Genomic DNA, 13,218 nt, shown 5'->3' with positions numbered 1-13,218 from the left:
GACCCAGCAGAATTCCCAAGACAGATGCCGCATGTGACCCAGGCCAGGTGCCCAGAGTGGCGAACAAGGCAGGGCCCTTTGTTAACAGGGCTCGCAGCTGAACTGCGAAGGAGACAAGGGGTGGGCTCTCTCTGGAGTCCCCTCCAACCCACTTCCACTGGGTTTAATTCCTAATAGGTGAAGGGTCCTGACCCAGGTTCAGGTCAAAGGCCCCCAAAGGCACAATCAGAATTTTTGTGTGTGTACCTGCATGCGGTTTGGGTAAGAGCCAGGCCAAAGCTTTTATCTGATCTTCAAAAGCCTCCAGGACCTCAATCAGGTTAGGAACCTCTACTGCGTCAAGGCTCCAATCCTCACTAAGAGAGAAGGGAAAGAAAACCAAGGCCTGATCTTGCTCGGAAAGTGTGTTTTTTAATAAAAAACTCTGAAAGATAAGTGCCCTTTTAAGAATCAAAGGAATGCATCCTAGAGGGAACATTCTCAGCACAAACAGACAAGTATCTGGGGGCAGAACCCAGCCTGCAGTTTCTCCAGTCACGTGGACACCCATCCTGTCTGGGCTCATACAGTCTGTACCCTGAGAAAGAACTAATTTGTTTTTCTTTCAAAAGGAAGAAAGGGTCCAGAACACCAGCTCGTCCTCACTGGGCGCTCCTCCCTGGGTTGAGGTGGGGAGTCCTGTGGGACATCACTGAGGAGCCTTCCTTCCTGAGAGGGGGCCAAGGGGGCAGGAATCTAATCAGACCCGAGATGGATCTTTGGGGAGGGAAGGTGATGGAAAGGACTGTTCTTGGTGAGTAATTGAGGCTGGAGTGGCCTTCATCTCATCTATGCTCCTGGGCTGGCCAAGGCCCTGGGCGTGGGGCTGGGTATGAGCACAGTGGTCCCCCAGGTTGAGATGACCACCCCCACCCCCATCCTGTGCATAGAGAGCCCTGCCTCAGGATGGACGTGCAGGCACATGGATCCTGCATCTCCACAGCGACACCATGTGGCAGAAAGGAGAAACTGCAGCAGACTTAGTCATAGGACCCCAGTTCCCTTCCTCACAACGTGCAGACCTGGACCTGCACCCCTGGCTAGCCCCTGATGGGTCTTAAGCAGCTAAAGGGTTGGAGAGCCTCTAGAAGGAGATAGTGGGCTTCTAGTTAAGGCAGGGGTTCAAGCAATTGATTACAGAAGGATGTGGCTATGAGCATGGCTCTGCCTGTCCCTCTGTGGAAGGGCAGTGGGGGAGGGATGGTGATGGGGGAGACGGAGGCACTGTGGCTCTGAGAAGGTTGTGAAGGGAAAGGAGGAACTTCAAGTCCCTCCAACAGGAAGACTTGGTCAGCCAGGGAGGAGCACTGGACGGGGAGCCAGAGACAAGGGTCTGGTCCTAGCCTTTCACTGACCAGCATGTTGCCCCAGGTCAACCGTGCCTGGCTTAATCTCCTGTGTTCTGGGCTCCACAGACCCCAGAGAAAGACATGGAGGGTCATGCCAGGAGATAAAGACTGTTGATGAGTTTGCTGGTGTTTGTGTGCTTGCGAAGGGATTTGGGGGAGGAGAGGGAGAGAAGGGACAAAGGAAGATACTTAAAATTGATTCCCAAGCATGGCTTTACTGGACTGGTATTCTTTATTCTCCCCATTTTACAGATGAGGAAATTGAGACCCAGAGATAATGAGTAACTTTGGCCCTGAGGCAGAGACTGGCACCGAGCTGGACCACATTTCCCCATGTCCCTTGCAGGGAGGTGTCACAATGTGACTGGGCTATGGCACAGCCAACATGGACAGCAGTGGTATCACTTTCAGACCTGATCCTTTGAAATCTCCCTCGTGTGATCCTCTGGGCCAAGGGCCCCTCGCCAGTCAGAAGGGAAGCTGGGTGTTGAAAGCATGAGCAGAGAGGTGCTGAATGCAGAATAACTACATGGAGAAGAGACTCCTGTTTGGGACTTTATTTTTATAGGGGAAGGTAATCAGGTTTATTTATTTATTTATTCTGGAGGTACTGGGGATTGAACCCAGGACCTCGAGCATGCCGAGCATGCACTCTACCACTTGAGCTATACTCTTCCTCCCGGGGAGTTTGTTCTTGGTAAGGGCCTCATCAGGCAGCTTTTCTTGTCCTGCATGGATGAGGGCAGAGGGGCAGCCAGCCAGGCCAGGCTTTGGACTAAAAATGACTACACTGAGGGCAGGGGCCAAAGGCCAGGCAACTACCTGGCCTCCAACAGAATCACCCCCACCACCGGGCCGTAGACCCTCCTTGACCATAGCCCCGAGGACAGAGCACTAGTTTTGAAGAGAAATCTGGGTGTAAGTCCCCGGTTTCTCCATCCCTCAGCTGTGAACCTGAGGCAGACTGCTGACCCCTCTTAGTCCCTATTGTTAGTATGCTTTACCAGATCAAGGGAAGGGACAAAGTCTGTGGTTTACAGGGGTTTTGTGATGACTAAATGAGCCCGTGTATAGAAAAGTGACTGGCACGTGATGGGGCTTTAGCCAGTTTGTCCCTGAGTGTCCCCCGTCTGAGACAACTTCTTCACTTCCTGGCCTGAAATTAAGGAAATCCTTGTAAACTGCAGTTTGGCTTAGGCAAGAGATCCCCCCCAGGAGGCCAAGGGCTTCCAGGGAGGGCACAGATTATCAGCAGGGCCTGGCAGAGTCAGACACAGACGCAGGGGCTAAAGGAGGCGCCCTGAGTGCTAATGAGACAGGAGGGAAGGGGGCAGGACACAGCCATTCAAGGAATGACACGGCAGTTAGCACCAAGATGGTGGAAAAGTCAACTCCCAGTAGGCCTTGCGGTCCAAGAGATTTGACTTTCAGGAGACCTTGAGCTTAATTATACGCTCATTGTAATATATTAGCATACTAAATGACACTCCCACAGGCAACACGACAGCTCCGAGGCTGACCATAAAAGGTCAAAAAGTGGATAGTGGCCCAATTCCTGGGAATCCCAGCGCCTTCCCCAAACTAGTTGGAATAATCTTCCCATTTGTTAGCATCTGAAATTATCAAGCCCATAAAAACTAACAACCCCACACATCGGGTTCATGCTCTCTGGCCTTCTGAGGTGACCTCCACTCTGCCTATGGAGTATGAATCTCTCTGAATAAATCTACTTTTACTCAACCATGGCTCACTCTTGAATTCTTTCCTGTGCAAAGCCAAGGACCCTCACTTGATGGGGCGCATCCCAGGGAATCAACAGATGTCTGGGATATGGACATCCTCTCGTGCCCTCCATTTTTTCCTATATCACTAAGGGGGTAGAAACATGGAAGGAAGGAGGGGAGCCCTTAAATGGGGGTGTGGGCAGAGAGCAGCACGCCCAGCCTCCTTTATCATGTCCCTGATACCTTGCCGTCTGCCCCCTTGCTTGGGACCCTGAGAACTGAGCCTACCCTGCACCACCCCAAGCGAGGCTTCCAATCCCCAACAAGGACCACCCCCATCACTCCACTCACTACTTGTCCCCAGAGCAGTTTCCTTGGCCTCGGACCTCCAGATTGAGCCCCACCCAGGGGCTGCCCCATAGTCTCTCAGCCAGGACCCTCGGGCTGAGTGGTTACCATTTCTGCCCACGAGCATCCAGAGGAATCGTGGGCACTCCACTTCCACCGTCTCTCCCAGCGCGGCAGAGGGCCAGCAGCTCATGTTGTCCCAGAGCCCCTCGCAGCCTGCCAAGAAGAGCAGTGGCATCAGTCAGGGATGGAGCATGGACCAAGGGCCTCCCCCAGCACCCTGGCACCATCCCCTGCACCCTGTTCTGGATGTTCCCATTACGTACTGACTCCTTAAGACCAGGAACCAAGGGTGTCTAATGTGCCCTTCCATCACTGGGGCCCTGGCCTCTGCTGTCTACATAGTAAGTGCTCAGTGTTGAAAACACAAAGGGAAGAAGGAAGAAATGAGCCTACATCATCTCTTACAGGCCTCACTCATAAGTACAGGTCTGGGTTTGTCTAGAGCAGAAGCTGGAATATCTCTTGGCCTCCGCTTGCATTAACCACTCGATGGCAGTGGGCCTCCATCCTGGTTGCTCAGTACAACCCTCTGAGGAGTGTCAAAAACATACATAACTGGGCCCTGCTTCCAGGGATCCTGATGTAATTGGTCTTAGGTGGGGCTCAGGCATGATATGGTATAAAGCTTTCCAGATAGTTCTATCGTGATGGCAAGGTTGAGAAACTTGTCCCATGATTCTCAAACTTCAGCTTGTATCAGAATCACCCAGAGGCTTGTTAAAACACAGATAGCTGGGTCCCACCCCCAGAGTCTCCTGGAGCCTGAGAGTTTGCATGTCTAAGAAGTTCCCAGGTGAGACTGGTGTGGCTGGTCTGGGACCACACTTTGAGAACCACTGCCCCGCACTATAGAAGCAACTTCGTCAGAAGCTGCTGCAACTGTAGTAGCAATATCGTTGAGAATGCTGTTTTCCACCCACAGGGTTCCCTTGGTGAGGCCCCTCACTGAGGGAGAACCCAATCTCAGTGCAACCCAGAGCTGAACAGCTAGTATGTATCTATCCTAGTAGACACTGCATCTTGAGGCTGTTTGCTCTTTGCTTTGGCTGCTAGGAAGCTCAGAGCCAGACCCATTGCCCACTTCTGGCAACTGAAAGGCTTTGAAATGAATCAAAAAGATTACTGGGGATCTTCAATGCAAAATTAGGCATCGTCCAAGCACAGCCTCCTGGGGTATCTGATTCTGCGAGCCTTCTATTGTCTTTGAGCCAGTTTGCAACTCTAAATTATAGATGATTGATAGCAATGCAAGTGATTTCTGTCCTCTTTTCTATAATTTTTTTTTTTTTTTTTGTATTTGCACTGCTATCAGTTACCTATGAGACAGGAGGGAAGTGGGCAGGGCACAGCCATTCAAGGAAGGATACAGCGATTAACACCAAAACGGTGGAAGATTCAACTCCCAGGAGGCCTTGAGGCTCAAGACAGTGGGAGATTTGACTTCTAGTAGACCTTGAGCTTCATACGCTCATTGTAATATATTAACATGGTAAATGACACTCCCATAGGCGCCATGACAGCTTTGAGGCTGACCATAAAAGGTCAAAGAGTGGGCAGAGGCCCAGTTCCTGGGAACCCCAGCCCCTTCCTCAGGGTAGTTGGAATGGTCCTCCCGCTTGTTAGCATATGAAGTTACCGAGCCCATAAGCACTAACAACTGCTCTCTCTCACCTTCTGAAACAGACCACGCTCGGTCTACGGAGGGTGCATCTCTCTGAATAAATCTACCATCACTCAACGGCGGTTTGCTCTTGAATTCTTTTCTGCGCGAAGCCAAGAACTCACACTTGGCGGGGCACATCCCAGGGACTCAGCTGAGACCTGGGATGCAGCCTTCCTCTCACCCCACATTCATTTTTCCTGCATCGACATCATACGGTGACCAAAGCTTATATGTCATTTTCTCACGTTATCCAACTGCATCTCACACATCTCCATCTCACTGGAGACAAAAGTTTCTGTTTCATATCGTAGGTGCAGGTAGTTGAGAAATAAAATCCAGTGAAAACACACCAATCTCAATTCAATTCAATTAAAAAAAAAAGAAATTTAATTAGTTATTTTTTTAAGCTCTTTTTTTTTAACATGTCCAGTTTTTATTTATTTATTTATTTGGGGGGAGGTAATTTACTTATTTTATGTGTGTGTGTGTGTGTTTGTGTGTATATATACATTTTAGTGAAGGTACCGGGGATTGAACCCAGGATCTCATGCATGCTAAGCACGTCCCCTACCACTTGAGCTATATCCTCCCCACTAAATTAGTTGTTTTGAGGGGACAGAGGGAAAGGAAGGTATTGGGTTAAGAGTCAAAAGTATGATGAAGGCTGGTCGCTATACATGGCATGTTATAACTCTGGAGACTGTCGTATGATATTTTAAAATAAAGTGGATTTTGTGGATTTTTTCTTTTTTGGTATTGTAAACATGTGCTGTTTAAAGGTACTCAAATTTAATTTAAAACTTTTTTTTTTTTTTGCAAACAAAACAAACTTTAAAGCCTTTAAGGCAAACAACTTCCTAAGGACAAGAGAAAGCCAGTCATTTGTTATAAAACCATGAGGATACTCAAGCCAGACCCCACTTCACTTCCGTCAGCATGAACTTGAGAACTTCTGTCCACTGTTCCTCAGAGTTAAACTGGGTTTTGATGGATTAGGAGACGCTGCTGCCTCCTGTGCCTTCAATCTGGCCTTTCTCCACATCCAGCCTGTAAGGAAGACAAAAACATGTCTCGCCTTTCTCAACATCTTCTTTGGACTGCTGCACACAGTCCAGGAAAGCCACCACTGCATGGTCAAACTTGCTGTCCCAGAAGAACCACATCCCCCCAGAACAGCACAATGGCAGCCCCTTAGATTTGTCTCCAGATGTGAATGGTTTGCAAAGGGAACAAGCCGACACTCTGAAATTTCAGGCCCATCTGATTGGCCAGGGCCTGGAGCAGCAACACTGTCTGGCCCCAAGCAGCATTAATCTCATTCCATTCCACAGGAACACTGGTCAGGCATCCCAGTCTGAAGTCACTGACTCTGCCAAACTGTCCGCTGTGCCAAATGTTGAAGGTCGCATTAAAGACACTGGTTTTCTTCAGCTTATCCAGCTGCATCTGAGCATAACGTATCTGGGTTTCTACACCCTTCAGATCATCACCCAGTTCCAGCTGTCGCCGTTTAAATTCACTGCGTTCCCTTTGATACTGAGCTTCCTCCTGATCCAGCCTCTCAGCCTCAGCCTAGACCTTCTCGAGATTTTCTGCCACTGTCTTATGGTTCTTTCCCACATCTTCCAGCTCTTGGATCTTCCAGCTCTCCGATCTTCCAGCTCTCCTCTTCAACTCCAGCTCCTTCAGCTCCACCTGGAGCTGTGTCTGTCATCTTCACTCATTTGCTCCAAGATCTCCAAACGTGTTAGCAGTTCTGACACACAGTTTCAGTGACGTTGAGCTGAGTGTCCAGCATTGCTCACACAGCCAGTGATCCACATCTGTCTGGCCTGACATGATGTCAAAAAGGTCCCCAGTGACCTTCAGTCTTTGGCTCAGGTTCTCCATGGTACCGCCATGAGATGCCTCCCTGATCAGAGTGAAGCTGTTGGCACTTGCTGTAGACATCATCCCCTCTCCCAAGGGAAGGCCATGCTGGTCTTCCATGGGGGCACTCAGCACAAAGCTTGGCCTGGATGGACTAGCTGGGGGGATGAATCTGCGAGAGATGCCATCCTGGTGGGTTTCAATAAACGGCTCCTCTCCTGAGTTAGCCTCTTCCTCCCGGGTCTCTCCTGGCTTCACCTGGGCTGTGGCAAGTAACGGAGCTGTGAGCTCCTGGATGGCGACACGGTCCAGGATCTTGAAGCTCGTGTCCAGTTTTAGGGACTGGCTGCAGCGTGGACACATGGTGCTGCTGGTTGTCTTAGATCCCTCATCCCTCGGGACCCGGAGCCCGCCATCCTGGTCCGGTCTACTGCGGGGGCACCATGGCCTCAGGTGTACCTGGGAGCGGGGCCTCTATAACTGCCGTCTCCCAGCCTACAGCTACTTCCTCATCCACCAGCAGAGGATTTCAAGAGCCTGGACTTTTAAGTCCACAGATCTGGGTTCCCACCCTACCTCACCACATGCTAGCTTCTCTACCCTGGCTCCTCAGCAATTCTGGGGGAAACAGATGCCTTCTTCCTGAGGTTGTTAAGAGGAAGAGGTAAACCCCCACATGAAAAGCCTGGCACTCAGTGGGTGCAGGGGAATGGCAGCTCCCTCCCGACTGTCCTCCCAGAGACCCATCCTCCCCAAGCCCCTTCCTGTTTCATCTCGGCATTGTGGTGGGCCAGGCAGGAGCCTTTGAACTGCAGGGCAATTTTTAACTCCAGGGACTGGCAGATGGGTATGGTTTGAAGGGGGTTCTTGGATGACCCAGATGGCAAATTCCCAGCTCTTGTAAAGAGCAAGTCTTTTTTCAGGTGTGAATACAACCAGGCTCAAAGCATCAATATCCTTCTTGACATCTGTGTCCTATGTGAAGTCTCCCCAGCAATCTGCCCCACTTCAGAGGTTCTGATCCTGCCGTAAACATCAGAATCACCAGTCATTCTGAGACCCAGGAATCTGCATGTTAAGAACTCCCTAGAGAGGCTGCTGAATGTGGTCATTAGACTTTGAGAATCTCCAAGCTGCACCTTCCCCCTCCCCACAGTGGAGGCCCCCATTTCTGGGCTCAGATCTGCTCAAATCGGAGATGATGGTGAGACAGGCAGACTCCTGAGGCCAGGGGAGGTCACTGCTGGTCGGTGGCTCCTCCTGCTGTCTGGGTGCAGATGGCTCCCCAATCCGGGGCAGAGAGCAGGTGAGAGCAGGACCCTGTCTGTTCCCCACTGCTGGAGGCCTGCGCCTGCAAGGGCCCGCACAGCGCAGGTGCTCAACAAGCATCTAAGGAATGGATGAAGGCCTGAGCCTCTGGCCTCTGTTCCGTTCCCCACTACGCATCCCTTGTAAACAGGCTTTCACCGTGATGCCCACTTGACTTCCAAATCCCATGTGAAGATACCAGCCTTCCAGTCCTCTGCCCACCAGCTCTGGTCTGGTGCTAGTGGGAGTGGCTCTGTGCTTCACACACGTGAGCTCATTTAATCCACAGCAGCGCTCCAAGGCACCTGGCTCGGTCCTTGTTTTACAGATGAATGAAGCGATAAAGCAGGGGTTCCTGGAGTCACACAGCCAGGAAATGGAGGGGCTGGGAGGCGACTGTCCGGCCATGCTCCTTGGTGCTACCTCATGGGCTCCACCCACCTGCCTGTCTCCAGGCCAGGAGAGCTGGAGAGACGGGAAGGCATGAGTTGGGGCTGAGCCTGAGGGCCAGGGAGCAGGACTGCAGAGTGAGGAAGCTGAAGGCAGGTGCGCTGGCTCTCCCCTGGCAGTAGGACCAGCCCCCAGAGTGAGCAAGGAAGAGAGGAAGTGGGAGGGCTGGAGGCGGCCAGGCCTGAGATCAGGATGCCTGGCTGGGGGCTCTGAAGGCGGAGCAGCCCAGGGAGTAACGGGAAGGCTGTGGCCCTGGACAAGGGAGGAGACAGACCACAGGAACACAGGGCAGGGCTTGGATGGAGCTCCCACAAGGACAGTGAAAGCATCCATCGGACCAAAGACCAAGTGTCTGTTTCCTTTCAGGAATGTGGCTCATGGGAGTTCCTGAACCTTGACCCCAACTCTCACAGTGCTCCCTGAAAGAGAAGGGGCTGGACCTTCTCTCTGTCCTGAACTCTCCTGGGGGCACCCAGGCAGGGTTCTGCCACTGTCTGGGCACTGGTCTCCAGATTCCCACTGAGGACATGGCTCACCAGGCCCCAGGGTGACTCTGATGAGCACGGTGTCTCTCACTCTGAGTTACCCCAGCATCTGGAGGCTGGAGGGTGAGGCCAAGTCCGCGTCCCGTCCTCCTGCAGAAGTCTGCTTTACAGGGCAGCCACCCTGCTGGCTCAGGCACACCTCCTGCATTGGGAGCAGTGGGGGCACCTCCCAGCTGTGGAAAATGCAGGAGCCTCTTCCCTCACTTTGGGAGAAATGGACTCAGGGCTGAGACTGGCCAGGTTGGCCAGGGCACTGGCCCACGGCCCCAGTCCACGAGGCCGGATGACCCATGTCCAGCTGGCCAGACAGATGGGCGGGGTGCCAGGGCGTCTGGCAGGCTTCCTGACCTGGGTCGTGTAAGGCCGGGGCCATGGGGACACTGGCCTGGCGCTGGGAGTGCTGGTGGGGCAGGAGTGCTGGTGGTGAGGGGTGACAGCAAGAGGGAAGTAGGGTCCCCCTACCAGCTGGTTTACACCCACGCCCCTCCTATCAGCCCTGTAGGGAGAACAGGCTGGGAAGCGGCCATCCAGTCCTGTGCTGGACACACATCAGTCACTGTACGCCCATAGGGGATGAGTAGGGTCCCTGCCCCACAGCAGAGATGAGGAACCCACACCCCAAGAGGCCAAGTGACAGGGCAGGTGACAGAGCAGGACTGGGGGAGCTGCGATCCCACTGCCAGGTTAACCCTTGCTGGCAGCAGACCTGGATGCTAACTCCACACAGCACGGCTCGTGTCCTGAGCACCGTGACCCGGCCACGTTATCTCCCAGCCTCAGCCTCGCTGTCGGGTCATGGATGGTGCTGGAACAGACCTAGGGTCCCAGCACACAAGGAGCAACTCTCAGGTGCTCCGGCCCTTTAGCTGGGACATGACTGAACACTTTTTTAAAAAACATTGAAGGGTAGCTGATTTACAATGTTGCGTTAGATTCAGGTGCACAGCAAAGTGATTCAATGATAGTAATTGAACACTTTTCATTTTAATAGTTACACATTTTGAAAAAGAGAATTTCATATGTGTTAAAAGGAGCATCACACCTGTGATTTTGTAGCTACCATTGTTTAGGATGAGGCTAAGTTTAAAAAAAAAGTCAGTCCAAGAAAAGGGACCTCTCATGTACTGTTGGTGGAAATATAAATTGGTGCAGCCACTATAGAGAACAGCATGGAGGTCCCTCAAAAAATTAAAATAGAACTACCATATGATCCAGCAATTCCACATCTGGGTGTGTACCTGAGGAAATGAAATCACCATCTCAAGAGCTATCTGCACTCCCATGTTCGCTGCAGCATTATTTACAGTAGCCAAACTATGGGAGCAAGCTGAGTGTCCATTGAAGGAGGAATAGATAAAGAAAATTACAATGAAATATTATCCAGCCAAAAAAAAAAAAAGGGAAATCCTGCCACGTGTGACAACATGGATGAACTTGGAGGACATCGTGCTAATTGAAATAAGACAGACACAGAAAGACAAATAGTGTATCATCTCAGTCGTGTGCAGGGAATTGAAAAACAACAAACTCACAGGAGCAGGAGTAGAATGTTACCAGGGGCTGGGGTTGGGGGGAAAGGCGGAGAGGTTGGTCAAAGATGACAAAGCTGCAGTTATGTATTATGAATAAGTCTAAGACCTAATGAGCAGCGGGATGAAAGAAAAGTCAATTGATTTAAAGGAAAAAATACTAAGGGAACCACCAAACAGACGGTGCATGGCTGCAGCTGGGGTGGAGGGACGACAGATGGGGGAGCAGGGGGTCTGTGTGATCTCCCAGTTGCTTGCAGAGACCCCGTTTGTGCTGCTCCAGGGTGTGAGTGGAGGGCTGCAGACCCCAGCCCCACCAGCCTCCTGCTCTGAGTTGGGGGAAGTCTGCACAGGTGGAGGGAGGGAGGGAGGGCGTCCTGGTCTGGGCTCCCCCTGGTGCTCTGCCGCAGAAGGGACAAAGCACAGAACTTGGGTCACTGTGAGGTCCTGGTAATTTTTTTTAATTAATTTATTTAAATGGCAGTACTGGGGATTGAACCCAGGGACCTCATGCATGCTGAGCACACACTCTACCACTGAGCTATACCCTTCCCTGGAAATTTTAGATCCAGAGCAGCAAAGCTCTCTGCTGGAGTTGGGGATGAGGGACACCCAATGAAACCAATGAAATAAGGGATGGGGGAGTTTTGTCAACACTAGGGAGGGCTGACTGCCTCTGGAAAGGCAGAGCTAAAATGAACATAAATTAGCTGCTGCATGGGCAAGCAGGGTCCAGGGCTTACCCCCCACCCCTCCATCTCCTCTGTTGGTCGCTGTCGACACTGACTGTCTGGCTCGAGGGGAGATAAGATGGAAGGCCAGGGAAGTTTAAGTAGGGAGACAAGAAAAGATACCATCAGAGGGCAGGGTACAGCTTAGTGGTACAGTACGTGCTTAGCATGCATGAGGTACTGAGTTCCATCTCCAGTATTTCCTTAAAAATTAAAAAAAAAAAAACTACCTTCCCCCCAAAAATAAACCCCAAAATTAAAAAGAAAAGACACTATCGAACCACAAATGCCACCTAGGGGAGCAGCGGCTACCTGCCTAGTACCCATGGCCCCATAGGACAGCATGGGATACTGGGTGGAAGGGGTGGTGTACTGGAGATAGAGTGAGCTTGGGACAGGCCACTTACCTCTATAAGCCTCAGTTTCCTCATCTATAAAATGGGCATAATCATATACCCCAGGATTTTGGCAAGAATTAAATGATTTGTGTGTGCAGTAGAATACCTTCTGATTGATTAATTCTTGTTCTTTTTTTCCTGCTGGTATTTTTTTTCCTTTTTTCTGTCCTTCCTCCTCAGATGACTGGTTCACAGTCTCCAAGGAGGGCAGAACGCACAGTCTTCCTGACTTGGGTTTTCAAAGACCTCTGGGGGAATGAAGAGGAATTCTGGTGTAATCAAAATGCTTGGGAGAAAACAGAAAAGGAGCAAGACTTCTACCAGACTGGGGAGAACAAGGAGCAATGCGATGAGCAGGGACATAGAAGTTTCCAGAAAGAGGCACGAGTGCCCTGCTGCCCATTTGCCCTGGAGGGTACGGTGGTCCACAGGAGAAATGGCTATGGGGACACATCTAGATGAGCAGGACCAATAGCCATGCAGAGCCCAGGCCTTCCAGGGAAGCACAGAAGGGGACATGTGGCCCCAAACAGAGGTCTGTCAGCCGCCATCCTGTGGGGCAAAGCTCAAGACCAGATGGGCCCCCAGACACCATGGGGCCAGGTGATTCTCGGACACCTGTGCAAGTTTTGGGAAAGATCCAGAAAATACCAAGGCTTAGGTGTCTGCCATCCCAGGAGAATGGAGTCAGAATTCAATCATAGAGAACAGAGGAAGCACTGTTTTTGTCCACTGGGGTTTATGGGCAAAGATGGGTCCCCTCTATATGTGCGAGTCTTTGGCACCAGGCCCAGAGCAGAGGGTAGCATCAGCTCCCTATGCCCTGCCCTGCCCTGCCCAGCCCCTCTCCCCTAAATAAGGAAGCGTCCCCAGAGGCAGGTCTGGCAGTGGGGAGGGGGCTGGAATAAGGGGAGAGGTGATCTGAGAGGGCAGGCAGTGCCTCGGAAACCTCCCGATCCCCCACTCAGCCCGGTGGGTGCCAGGCGGATAGCCAGCCCCGGCGAACTGCAAGTCTGCACGTTCACCCAGAGGGGCGCGTCCGTCCTCCAGTCCCTGGTTTATTTATAAATGAGCTCAGCTGGCCTGACGATAACCCGGGGCTATTTTGGGAGCCATGTGTCAGGCTGCTGTGACTCGGGGCCAGGATCAGGCAGGTACCCCAGGACCATGCTGGATTGGGCCGTGGGTCCTCTGCCGTCCCC

The 13,218-nt window shown here is 51.8% G+C and overlaps 1 protein-coding gene and 1 pseudogene across 2 annotated transcripts in view; both read right to left on the bottom strand.

The window, feature by feature from the left end:
* The window catches only part of SCTR (secretin receptor), a 70,672-nt gene that overhangs the window by 31,541 nt on the left and 25,913 nt on the right, over positions 1-13,218 (bottom strand). For both annotated transcript variants that reach the window (XM_074363517.1, XM_074363516.1), the window contains exon 3: positions 3,569-3,676. In XM_074363517.1, the coding sequence (XP_074219618.1) occupies positions 3,569-3,676 (108 nt within the window). The remainder of the gene's footprint in view (positions 1-3,568; positions 3,677-13,218) is intronic.
* Positions 4,866-7,786, bottom strand: LOC123616686 (beclin-1 pseudogene; annotated as a pseudogene).

The sequence above is a fragment of the Camelus bactrianus genome, chromosome 5 (assembly GCF_048773025.1).
Source record: "Camelus bactrianus isolate YW-2024 breed Bactrian camel chromosome 5, ASM4877302v1, whole genome shotgun sequence".
Taxonomy (NCBI): domain Eukaryota; kingdom Metazoa; phylum Chordata; class Mammalia; order Artiodactyla; family Camelidae; genus Camelus; species Camelus bactrianus.
Note: the sequence above shows the minus strand (reverse complement) of the source record. Positions and strands in the feature narration are given on the sequence as shown.